The 13,093-nt window shown below is 44.9% G+C and overlaps 1 protein-coding gene and 1 long non-coding RNA gene across 15 annotated transcripts in view; one reads left to right on the forward strand and one right to left on the reverse strand.

Annotated features, from left to right (window-relative positions):
- Positions 1–5,505, reverse strand: part of LOC116087349 — a 34,821-nt gene extending 29,316 nt beyond the window's left edge. The window contains exons 1-3 of the long non-coding RNA XR_004117388.1: positions 5,403–5,505; positions 5,090–5,263; positions 3,451–3,598 (exon numbers count right to left, since the gene is read on the reverse strand). This is a non-coding gene — a long non-coding RNA (uncharacterized LOC116087349). The remainder of the gene's footprint in view (positions 1–3,450; positions 3,599–5,089; positions 5,264–5,402) is intronic.
- Positions 1–13,093, forward strand: part of LOC116087347 (cilia- and flagella-associated protein 53) — an 89,858-nt gene that overhangs the window by 9,033 nt on the left and 67,732 nt on the right. For 6 of the 14 annotated variants that reach the window (XM_031366027.1, XM_031366030.1, XM_031366028.1 and 3 more), the window contains one exon: positions 8–88. In XM_031366027.1, the coding sequence (XP_031221887.1) occupies positions 8–88 (81 nt within the window). Of the gene's footprint in view, positions 1–7; positions 89–1,212; positions 3,838–4,526; positions 5,318–5,544; positions 5,825–13,093 lie in introns of those variants that run through there. The other 8 variants (XR_004117381.1, XR_004117383.1, XM_031366033.1 and 5 more) reach the window with 5 other exon arrangements.

Below are 13,093 nucleotides of genomic sequence, written 5' to 3' on the forward strand. Positions count from 1 at the left end.
TCCTCAGATCACGGAGATTTTCAGCCTGGGTGGAACCCGCCTCCGAGATGCAGAAGCCTGGTTGCCAAGGTGTGCCCTGGAGAGCCAGGTGTGGGGATGAGGTGTGCCCCGGAGAGCTAGGTGTTGGGGTGTGGTGTGCTCAGTGGATATACCCTGAGTGTTTAATCTAGGGTTAGCAGTTTGATTTGGTACAAAGGGACAGAAAGGTGTGCAACCATTACACTGTACAGCCAGTAGGGGACTGGGGGAAGGGAGGGAGAGAGTTTGTGTGTGTGCATACATGTACACTCGGCACTGTAAAGATTCTTCCTGAGAGCCAACCCATTGGTTTCAGGGCTCTCCTCTTGGGGAAGGAACAGGATTGATGGTCCATGATGAGATTTAAAGGAAAACGGATAAAGTGAGGTGGTTGCAACCTCCCTAAGAAAATCCTTGAAGAGTTAGACTTGTCATACATTCTTACTCAGATCACTGTGGTCTTGAAGGCCTTTGGAGTCCCTAAGAGCCCATTATTGGGTGTGCTGTCCCTGCTGATGAGAGGCATCTATGTCACACAGATGACACTGACTTTCCCCAGCAGTGGAGTTGGCTAGGGAACTGGGTTTGATGAGGCTGTACAGGCTAAGTCTGTACTTAGCTGTGTGATCTCAAGTGTATCCCCCACACCCCAGAGCAGCCTCTGTGGGTCGACACTTTGTGGGCCATGCCTCTCAAACCTTTACTCTTGGGTTTCAGATACTGTGTAGACCTGTCCTTGTGAGTCTAGTAGCAGCAGTGAGGAGAGCTGCCTTTGTGGTGGGAGGATAGCCCACATTACTCCAAGGTTAGAGCAATGATTGGACAAAGCACTGGATCCCTTTGCTTCCACAAATAATTTTAATAGCTAGAAACCTTGGTAGTGTACCTTGTAGATAGCAGACGGAGATGACTGAGTCCTGTCTGCTGTAGAGCAGTTGGGGCTCCCACTGGTAACTACACTGAGGATCCCTGCCCTCAGGGAGCTTAGGATTTTCGGGAAGATGAAATTAGTACCTCATAATAGACAAGTGCTCTACTCTTTACATTACTAGTCTATCGATGAAAGACAAGTGACTGTAGGGTGAATAAGGAGGAATGGATGGAGATACAGAATAGTAGAAAATGGTTTTGTGATGCTGTGTTTTCTACATAGCAAACCTCATTCAACAGACAGACCTGCTCCCTCTTCTCTAGATCCAAGGACCTTAAAAAACCTGAAACTAAAATGCAGTAGACTGGAGGCTTCTGCTGACTATAGGACTGAAGGTGATATTGCAGACCGGCTTTATGAGAAACAACCCTGAGCCTCCAGGGGCTGGACCTTGGCCTGGTTGCAGAGCTTGAGTGTGAATCAACCCTAGGAGAAAAACCTACATGCACAAGGAGCAGGCCTGCTCAGTCCTTGGACCTTAGAGGAAGCAAGCTGGAGAGGAAGAGAAAGAGTAGAAGGCTGGTAGAAAATGTGCTCCTGCGAGGACCTCAGTGCCATGAGAAGTTGGATGGTAGGGAAGGATAGCTGAAGCTACACACAACTCACACAATGCCATCTTCACAGTGTCTGTCGGTGGCTTCTGGGTGACCTGGCAGTGTGTCTGAGCATTTTCTCAGGGAAACAGCAGTTGCAATGCTATGTGAATAAAAAAAGGAAAGGAGCTGCTGTTTGCTGAGCTCCTCTGAGGAGCCAAGCGACACTTAACCGTCACAGTAGTCCTTAGGAACACACTGATATTATGCACTTTTGCAGATGGGTAATAGATTGAGAAGAGATGGATTTTCCCAGTGTCAAACAGTTGGTGTTGGTAGAGTCTAGAAACACGCGTAGGCTATAAAAGCTTTGTTCTTTAAGCCACTAAACTGTTAACTGCAATCTTCTGTGCAATAATGTATATTACAATAACAGGTTTAGTGACATTGAAAATAGCAGTGGGTCATTACCAACATTGTAAGAGATCCTTTACATTTTGCCTCTGTCATGGTTTAGGGAATGCCCAGGCTATGGGTGGATGGGTCACCTTCTTGTTAGGCCCTAGATGCTGCATGGCTCCCTCTGTCCTTCCCCACTACTGGCCGACAGTTTGCTGTGCCCAGACACTCTCACTTCAGACAGAGCAGTGCTTGGAGCTAAATCTGTCAGTGACCCCTTTTTTCCTGGCAGCCTCTTCTCTCTGATGACCTTTGTGCTTGTTTCCTGCCCTCAGCCCAAAGGTTTGTTAGGAGGCAGAGTGAATTGATGCACTGAGTCCTGCCTGAGTACCAGTCTTGGCTCAGCCTTACCTCATTTCTCATCCTTAAAATGCCAAAAAGTGTAAAGTTTGTTACTTAGCCAGCTGTACAGGGCAGAACTGAGGACCTGAGCACATGTGTGTCCTGTGTACCCTGTGGGTTAGCTTTCTTCCAGCTCTGCTGCCTCAGGTAATGCAGATCTCGATCACTCTCTTTATTTCCAACTCACAAGACAGCTCTGCCACCATGTTCGTCTGCCTTTGCCCTGCTTTGCCTCCATGTGTCCTGGATCGTGATGCTGTTCTTAAACCCCTAGTACGCTCCACTTGTCCCTTGTATCCTGGTAGCTTTGACAGTGGTGTGTTAAGGGACATGTGCGTGGTTGGCATTTGACTTGTGAATGAAGATTCTGACTACTATATGTGTTTGACTAGGGGACAATCAAAAGATCAGAACCACTACAACAAAGGCTGGTGTATGCATGTTAAGGACATTTTGGGAGACGTCTTACATTCTGTCATTTATATAAAGTGCTGGGACTTAAAGTATTCAGGATGGGGAGCCAGGAAGGGTAGGTGGATGGACACATGGGAGCCCATGAACAAGAGTTTGAATTCAAGAAAATGGCCTGGAACTCATGCAGTGTCTCACGGTCTCCAGCTTCAGTGATGTTGGTATCCTGCAGAAGAAGCTATTGTTCTTAGGAGCACCTGGCCTAGGACTAGAAGCTAAAGGAGGCTGGGCGATGGTGGCGCACGCCTTTAATCCCAGCACTTGGGAGACAGAGGCAGGTGGATTTCTGAGTTCGAGATCAGCCTGGTCTACAGAGTGAGTTCCAGGACAGCCAGGACTATACAGAGAAACCCTGTCTCGAAAAACCAAAAGAAAAAAAGAAGCTAAAGGAGGATCCCAGGGAGAGGGAGACTGTAGCAGCTGAAGGCCTGGCTGTAGGACTTGCTGTTCCCACGCCAAGGTGAGACAGGAAACTAATGACAGCTTGTGTGAACTGCAGCATGCTTGGTGTCCCTGCACCAGCCTCCCAAGTGGTAAGAACAGCTGCTGCTGCTTCACTTCTGCCAGCCACAGTGTTCCTGTGGATGTTCTTAACTGGAAGTAAGAGGGGAAGGATCCCAGCAAGCATAGTCTAGTCAAGGTGACATGGTAGAAAGCCATGCTGCCATGCTCAGCTCCCAAGGGCTCACCGCTCACCTGAGGATCCGTAAGGCTGAAGACCATGGATTTCAGAATGGTCCCAGCAAGTAACGAAATCATGTCAAGCTCGCCCATAACAGTCTTGCTGGTGTCAGCTGTGCTGTGTCATTCATCCAAGTCTTGAAAGCTTGGCCCATAGTTCTCACTGTACATGATACTGAGATTCAGAAATGCGATTTTATAAAATGCATCAATATATATTACAAGTGATAAAACGATCTCCAGTTTATTATGAACTTTGATGCTAAAATATAGAATTGAGTATATTGTGGGGAAGCCAGTCCTTTTTTTTTTGAGTTTTTTTTTTTGAAAGTATATAAGTTGGAAACAACTTAATCATTTCTATTTCTAAGGTGTTCTATTGTAAAATTGTTTTAAAACAAATTTTCTTGTTCCATTGTTTTTTATATTAGTGTTTCTTTGGGGATGCTTGCTGGTTCTAGCAGTGTTCACCGCTGTGGGGAATGGAGCAGTGGGTATCATCAGGTCAGCTGTGCTATGCTTTAGTCGGGTGGCTGCAGGCTGAGGCACTGCCCTCGCCACTCCTCCACCATGCAGTTCTCTAGGCCTGGGCTGGTTGAGAAGACATTGAAATTTTAAAGCTGGTGCCAGCTGCTCTGGAGCAGAGCCTCTACCTGCAAAGCCTCGTGGTGTATGGAAAAGCTGGTTCCATCCTTCATAGAGTGGTGCAGCGGTCTAAACCGAGAGTTAGTGCTACCAGGCTCATCAGCTGATGGCTCTCAGTGTGAGCTCAGGATGGTCCTGTGATGTCTGCAAGCAGCTGCTGACTGCCTCTAAGGGTCGGCTTCCCTAAGCCTTCTCAAACTCACGAACAAGACCTCTGTGGCGACCCAGGTCTCAGGGTGAAGGTTGTGGGGCATGCAACCCCAGTCACTAGGGTCTTTCATGAACCCTGCTGAAGGGATTTCTTCCCCTCTATAGAGGGTGTGCTGGGGATGAGGGGACAACCACCTGAAGGCCACCACTGAGAGCTCTCAGATGAAGGAGCTGCCTCTCTGGACATGGTGTGGGAACCCAGACAGCCTCTTAATTTTTTTTCTTTTTTGTTTCAGGCTACATAAACTGTTAGCAGTAAATGAAAATGAGTATTTTACTGAGCTGCAGTTGAAAGAAGAAGTATTGTAGGAGAGAAAAGCAATTAGAGAAGAAAGACATTCTTTTGTGGCTGAAAAGCTGAACCTGGAATTCAGGAAATGGAATCCAAATCTAGAGATGTACTGTGTAGAAAATCTGAAGTGGGTGGGTTACAAATAATTAAGCACACTAATTTGAAGAAAACCAACCTTAAACGTGTATACACGTGAATTGCACTATAGTATCTGTCGGTGACTGGCCTTATTACTGCCCTTCCCCCCCGTCCTGTTCTTGTTCCCTTCCCCCCAGCCCACTTAGCAGGGGCACCACGGTAGCAGTCACTTGGCTCTTAAGCCGTATAACTCCATTTTACTGTTACTGGGAACTACAGACCGTCTAGGTTCCTGGACTGTATTGCCAGTTTTGCCTGGGATCCTGATTCTCAAGAAGTGTGTATCTGGACTTCTGATCTGAAGCCGATTCCTACATCCAGTCTGCTGTGTCCAGCCCAGTCAGGAACTGCCCCGCCAGTGTATCTCACCTGCCCTCCTGGGTTAGCCCAGTGTGTGAGTCCCATTTTCTGTTCAGTGCAGTAGGAAGATCTTAAAGCACTTCGGCTTCTTGAGCCTTTATCGACTTCACTGCAAACTCAAGGAAGCTAATACCTTCAACCCTGTAAGAGTGGTGTCAACCTCAAAGGTTTTTTCTGAAAATACTTGGCAAATTGTTAAAAAAAAAAAAGAGAGAAAAAAAAAAGAAAAGAAAGAAACAAGCATAAGGTTGCCACGTGATTATTATTGCCATCAAGATTAATTTTGAGATAGTATAAAATTCAACCTCAAAGGTCCACTAACCTTTCTCATGCTTTCAGATCTGTTACATGTGATACTAGCAAAGTACACTGAGGTGTGTTTTGACCCTTTCAGTTAAAAGGTTTGTTAGGTCCCATCCCCAGACACAGAGGAAGAGAAGGAGGCGTTCACACAGCGGGTGTTTCTGTGCTGGGCCATGGATGGGCGGGTTGTTGACAGCCCATTGCTCTTATGGGCCAGTGACTAGGGACTCCTTCCACTTGGCCCGCCCACCTTCACTCTAGCAGCACGCGGGGGCGGGGTGGCGCACCATGGCAACCAGCCTCTGCGTCTGGGAAGTAGACTCCACCAGGCTTTCTAGTTTCCTGTCGCCACCATCTCAAAGAGAGTTGAAAATGTACAGCCAGCGTTTTGGCACTGTTCCAAAGGAATTTAAGGGTCCCACCCCCAAAGCGGTGATCATAGTAAGTACAGGATGTGTGTGCAGGGAAACTTAGGACTTTTTCTATCTGGTGGAGCCCGACCTGGCTGGGTTCTTTCAGCTGGGACACACCTGGGATGCTGCGGAGGGGGGTGGGGGGGGCGGGGTTTGTTGTTCATCTGTCTACCGTTACACCCACACCCTTTCCCCCAACCTCCAGCCTCAATCACCACGGGGGAGTTTGGTGTTTTTGTTTTTTTCTTCAATATTCCTCAAATGAGATCTGACTCCTTGCTATGAGTTGTGGGTGTGGGAGTATTTTGGAAGGGCACCGGGCCAGGAGGCAGTTTCCAGATCTGTACTGTTCAACAGTATGACATTGAATTGGTCGTGTAACCCTAGGAAAAGAGTCTATGGAAAGAGAATTGGGCTTTGAATGCTCTTTGTGATAATAGAATGCTCCTTGTGCTGGCTAAATGAATAACTGGTGTTGAACAGAAGTGCCCCTACAGACTGGAAATAAGCCAGGTAGTTGCCTCCTAGGATGGCCTGATAATGTTAGCCCATAAGAAAGTAATTTGATGCATTTTGCTAACAATCCAGGCACTGCTCATCCATGCATATGGGTTCCTTTATTTCTTCAGAAAGTGGTTTCTACAAGCCAGAAACTCTACCATGTGTAATCAGAGTTATGGCAGGAACTTGGTGTATATCCCTATAGAATATACAGGAGTAAATTAAGGGCCCTGGGAGTTTCCCGCATTAAAAATGCCATCCACATGCTGCTTGTCCCCTCTAAATAAGCTGTTACAGGGAGATAATAAGTGTGTTGGCAACTTGAGGAAGAAAGATTCTGGCTAATGGAGAACACAGTTGTATTGCAGTCCCTAGTCCATATGCCACACTTCAGTCTGCTTACAGACCTCCCTCTTCTTTAGGTCTAAGAACTAGAGAATCTGGACTTGGAAAAGGGTAGTCAGGAAGCTGTTAATGGGCTCTAAGGTCACAAGATGACTTCGTGAGGGACAGAGACAGAACACTTTAGGGTCATGTATCTTCATGCAGTGCTCAGGACCCAGGGCATTTGTTGGTGACTATTATCTATGTTCATAACCAATAAGGAACAGGAGAAAGACACCGCTAAAGCCGAAACAGGCCTACTGCACACTGTGTGCTCACAGAAAAAGGAGGAGGCAAGAGTAGCCACACATGGTTCTCAGGTGTTTTAAGTGTCACATAACAACTTCCTTAGGAGAAAGCAATACAAACAATGATGTGAGCAGCCATCAGCACATTTCTTTTTCTCATTTGACAAATGAGAAACCCTAGGCTTGGAGATTAGATAGCTTGTTCAGCACAGTGATGAATGAGTATAGGCCAGAGTCAAACCTGGATGAAGTCATTGTGCTTTAAAATAGGAACCTGATATGTTGCAGTAGCAAAGTCCTTCCTTGGTCTTTACAAATCCCAGCATCTGTGTCCATTATTGTAGTTGCTTGCCACACCTGGCTTTGACCTCTGGATATGTGTTGAAATTGCTTGGAGTCACATATTGAAAAGATAATATTCTGGATATATTGGATAAACAAAATATATTATCAAAATTAATTTCTTACTTTCACTTAACTAATACAATTACTAGAAAAGCTTTAATAATGTATCTATCTTGTATTATATTTCTATTAGACAGTGTGAATTTTAGTCAGTGACAAGCCTGTTTCTGGTTTTACTGAGACTTACTGCTGAATAAGCTCACCCTTTCTAGCTCTTTCTGAACTCTGGCTGGCTGATCAGTTCAGCTGCTCCAGCTCAAACTCCCCTCCAAGCTTCTGAATTGCTCTGCTCAGTTTCATACTAACTTTGGCAAAATGTTCTCATTTTCTGGCTCCTTCTCATTTTCTGGCCTGTTCTTTCTTCACCTGGGTCTAGCTTGTTCTCTCTCTGCAACCTGTCTCTGTGAAAGTCTCCCTGGAAAACAGCCTCCTCCTCTCTCTCTCACTGGACTGCTCTCTCTTAAGCAGCTTCCCTTTCCTCTCTCTCCTCATGAGAGTTGGGTATATCCTATTCTGTCAAATCTTTCTCTGAGTTGTCACTTTGCCACTCAATTAGACATCACTTTCAAACTTAGGTGCTTCCTTCTACAAACTAACTTTACCTTCATTGTTTGGAATTAAAGGTTTATACTAAGGGTATTGCCACACCCACTCCAGTGGAGTCTGCGTGACAAGTCCAAAAGCTTGGCCGCAGTCCTGACAAGGAAATTGGTCTCCTGGAGGTCCTTGGCATCCTGTAACACAGACGTGGTCCAGATTTGTCCTTGCAATAGTCGATGGAAGGTTTTGCATGCTTTCTTTTAGTATTGTTCTATTATAGGTATAGAGATGCCCCCAAGGAATGATTTGACAAATAGCCAAGTTAGATTGGACGTTATTTCCTGGCCTCCACCAGTGTCGCAGCATCCTAGTCAATTGCTGAGTTGATCCTGGGCTTGGAATTTTGTAAGAATGTTACTTATTCAGATGAAATGTCTCCAGTGTTCAAAGAGAGATAGTGAAAGAAATCAGGCATTGCAATTTACTGGATAAGAGTTAATAATCCCAGGGCAAGTTCAACAAAGTAAACTTAGAATTTTCATGATAGTCATGTATGGCAGACTACATTACATAATAGAAGAAGGTTGGTGGGCTCCTCTGGTAAATGGAGTTCCCCCACAAATACTTAGAATAACAGCTGAGTCACTCCCATATACAGGAATTTACAATGGTCTAGGAAGAAGGTGAGTTATGGTTTAAGAAGGAACTAGAGTATTGTATTATTCACGGAAAGGTTAGCAAGAACAGGATCTCCCTGGTGCATACTTCTGCTAGCCTAGAAGAGTAGCATAGTTAGGTGTTTACTAAGGGCTGGCTGGTGGTGGGTTATTATAATAGACTAGAATTGGAACTATGGCTAGGAAGTGAAGCCTTTGCACTCGGGGTGAGAAGCCCTCGCACATGGCTTCTAAGGATAAGCTGACCTTAGATAATAAGACTGACTTTATCTCAGTTGTAACCACTGCCTAGTTCCTGCTGATTTTCATGTACGAACTTTCTGTTTTGTTTAAAGAATCATTATGCATCAGATGATCTTGATGTACCTTAGCTGATGTATCACCTAACTTCCCTTTTTCTTCTGTAATGACTATAAAAGTCTGATGCTTAGTTTGAGAAATTACACTCAGATTCAGTACTCTCTTGTGTTCGTGTCTGTTTGTCATTCGCCGACTCCTTGCCCTCCTGAGTACCGGAACCCTGATTCTCTCTGGGTTGAGGCACCCCGACTGGGTCTGCCCTTGGCAGGGTATGTCTTTTTTTTTAAGATTTATTAATTTTATGTATATGAGTATATACTGTAGCTGTACAGATAGTTGTAAGCCTTCATCTGGTTGTTGTGAATTGACTTTTAGGACCTCTATGCACTCTGGTAGACCCCGCTTGCTGAAGCCCAAGGATTTATTTAATATTATAAATAAGTACACACCAGAAAAGGGCGTCAGATCTCATTAAGAGTGGTTGTGAGCCACCATTGGTTGCTGGGATTTGATCTCAGGACTTTCAGAAGAGCAGTCAGTGCTCTTACCCACTGAGCCATCTCACCAGCCCAAGGGTATGTCCTTATTCCAGCCAGAGGGATTGAAGGCATGTGCTAAGGGCTGAGCCACACCACACCTAGAAACAGGTTTTTCCAGTAAACAACTCAATCTCAGGGTTCACAGTGTGACCATATATCCTATAACAGGGAGGCAGAGGCAGATGCTCAGTTAGAGAGAGAGTTTGAGAGTTAGAGTTGAGAGTTAGAGAGCCAGCCTGAGTTACATGACATCATGTCTCTGTACCACAAGCCTTATTGGGCTCCTAGGTCTGGCTACCACTGGTGCTGTTTCTCACCAATACTTACCTTGTTCCTCTTTTTAGTTTAAGTGTACTCAGATCTTGATTCCTGTCCTCACAACTGGTGACAGTTGCGTCTGGCTGGCCTGTGTGCTTCCTGTTTTCAGCTCACATGTCTACCAGAACCCCAAGTTCTTGTTGTGTCTCCTGCCCAAGTGACCCTGCTCTGCTTCACTGCCACAGAATCTGCACTCATAAAATACCAGGAATGTAGACAATAGTAATTTAATTAAATAACTCTAGACTCAAAAAAAAAAAAAAAAAAAAAAAAAAAAAAAAAAAAAAAAAAAAAAAAAAGATAGCCAGGAGGTGGTGGCACATGCCTTTAATCCCAGAACTTGGGAGGCAGAGGCCAGCCTGGTCTACATAGTTAGTTCCAGGACAGCCAGGGCTATACAGAGAAACCCTATACAACAACAACAATAACAACAACAATAAAACAAAAACAAAAACAAAACCCTCTAGACTCAAAATGATTTTGATATGGGTTTGTGTCTCCTGACATACTTCCCACTCTCATCTTGGGTCTGCCATCCATGTCATCCTGTTGACTGCATCTAGGTGCCTCTCTATGTACACCAAACCCTGACACTCTCCATTGGCTTATCTTTGGATGCCGCCCATCCCACTGTCCATCTCCACCTTGAATGGTTACTACAGATAACCAATGGTTCCCAGACAACCCAGCATCTGATAAATTCTGACACCAATGTTCTAAATGTCATTCATCAGAATGGACCTGCCTTGTGCCTTAAGGACCTGTTACTATGAATTAGTACCAACATGCCACAACTTAGCCAAGGATGGCTGGATTGAGGGAGTTCCAGGACAGCAAGGGCTACACAGAGAAACCCTGTCTCGAAAAACCAAAACCAGAGCAAACCAAAACAGAAAAACCCACTGCTTAAAACAAGAAGCTCAAGACTCTTGGTTTTGTGGGGGCACCAAGATGTGCAGACTCTGAGTCATCAAGACCACCCCGAGACACTTGTCCACTCACTCATAGTGAGAGGCTCATTGTGGGAGGAGAAGGCTTAATGCTAGGGATACAGAAATGATAAAGATACAGTCGATGAGATTTCACTTAGCATGTTGCTATATTTTCAAAATGTACATACATACTCTTCGAACTGTTATGTCCAGGCACCGCAGATCACCAGAGACCACCAGGAGTTCAAGTCATATACAAAAGCAAAGAATCTATTCAAGCTGGAGCTCGGACCTCTCCAACCTCGCCAGCACAGTGGGTTGGTATGGAAGGCCCCGAGGTGGTAAAGCCTTGCCTAGTTAATGACAGTTTCAGCAGGGTCAGAGGCTTTCCAATTTGGCAGTCACATGACTGGTTGACATTTGAAGGTTACATCTTGGTTCATTTCTATTGGCTGGTAATGATTTCAACTTGGTATGAACAATAGCGGCTTGCTTAGACAAACTATTTTGAGACACCTGGAACATGAGGTACTTTCCTCCTAAGAGCTGATTGGCTGTTCCTAGTGGTAGAGTTGCTGTTTGCTAGAGGAGTGGTGGCAGTTGCTAGGGGTGTCTTGGTTCCTGGAACAAGTTGTGGTTTTTTTTTTCTGTTTTTTTTTTTTTACTCGTAACTGAGTTCACACTGAGGACTAGCTTAGTCCATAAGATGGAGTCTGAATATAAAATGGAGTTTGTATGTTAGACTGGGTCCTTCACAACTTTTATTTTTTGAGTGCCATTGTGCAAACGGTACATTTAAAGAAACTGAAATTGTTGAGGTCTTGGAATCACTGCACAAACCACTCAGGCACCAATATCAGTCAAACAGGGCTGGTTTATTGAATGCACATGCCAAGACTGGTCCTTCAGGGAGGCAGCATAGACTCTGGAACTAGACTTCATACCCAAATACTTCTCAGGGCCAGTTTATAAAGGCAAAAACAACAGTGAGCTCATGTGTAGGTACAGGAAGCACTGCCCCGGAGGTCAACTCTGACTCAAACTACGTTGGCCAGCTGAACAGAATAGTTCTAACTGACCTTTATTCTGATTGGTCCTATCAGACCTTATGGTTGTGGAATTTCTCAAGATTAATAAACCTCAGCACATACAGAACATAATGGAGTATGTGGTCAGCACGACCCTGTTCTGAATCAAGTTATTTTTCTGCATCAATAACAATATAAAATTGAGACGTCAAATCTTTTAAATTCAGACTCCATTTTTGAGAACCTAACTTAAGTTTGAACTCAGGTAGACTAGCAGGCTGGTACCTAGCATTAGTTTCCAAGTTGTCCCGCAACAAAACTGTAGCCTAGCTCCAGTCTCTAGGGTAATCCCCAACAAGATCAGCATCTTCAGGTTATTTCCCCAACAAACCTGCCCCCCCCAACCCAGGTTACCAGCCAACCTCTTGCCTAACAACCACCAAGTTAAGTTTATGATATGATTCCCAGCACCAACCAATTATGTTAAAGGCCACAGTAGCTTTCCAATTAGATGCTTGCATATGTACTCCCTGCTTGGTGCTTTCTATAAAGCCTTGCTCCATAGACTTTTGGGGCTCCCCCACCACCAAAACCATCCTGCGTGAGGGCGGTGTGTTGGAGGTGGGGTCGAGCTAGCTCAAATAGAATAAAGACTCTGCTGTGAGTTACATCAGATTGCCTCCTGTCTGTGTTTTAGGGGATCATTAACATTTCCCTGGCAGTACAAAATGACTGGCAAGCATGGAACAAAATTGCTACAGCTATACTGGGGGAGTAGGCTTCAACAGGTCTGTGAAGGGCCCAGCTTAACATTACAAGTTCAATTTTGCTCTCAGATTCCATTTTATGATTAACTTGCCCTCTGAGTGAACTCAGTGATTGGATAACCCCCAATTTGTTCCAAGAACCATGTCACTCTGGCAACAACCCTAATTCTCCTGGGCAAATAGCCACTCCACTCCTAGCAACAACCGTTCAGTTCCTGAGGGGAAAGTACCTAAAGTAGATTGATTAAGTTAGGGACCATTGTTCATACCACGCTGAAATCATTACTAGCCCATAGAAGTGTGCCAAGAAAATGTCAACCAATCATAGAACTGCCAAGTTGGAAAGTCCCTCACCCTGCTACAGAAACCATGATAAACAGGCAAGGCTTGTACCTACCTCCCATACCTTCCGCTGTGCTGGAGAGGTTGAAGGTCCTAGCTCAAACCTGAATAGAGACTCTTTGCTTTTGCATATGAGCTAGACTCCTAGTGGTCTCTGGTGGTCTCTGGCAACCTCACGATCTGGGCATGACAGTTTGTCTTTTTGAAACAACTTTGATCATAGCATTCACATCTCTGATTGATTAAACCATTTCTAGAGCCCCGCCTTTCAAGTTGGTTTATTTATAGTAACTCTTCGAGTGTTTCCAGTTTCTTT

The sequence above is a fragment of the Mastomys coucha genome, unplaced genomic scaffold (assembly GCF_008632895.1).
Source record: "Mastomys coucha isolate ucsf_1 unplaced genomic scaffold, UCSF_Mcou_1 pScaffold13, whole genome shotgun sequence".
Lineage (NCBI taxonomy): Eukaryota > Metazoa > Chordata > Mammalia > Rodentia > Muridae > Mastomys > Mastomys coucha.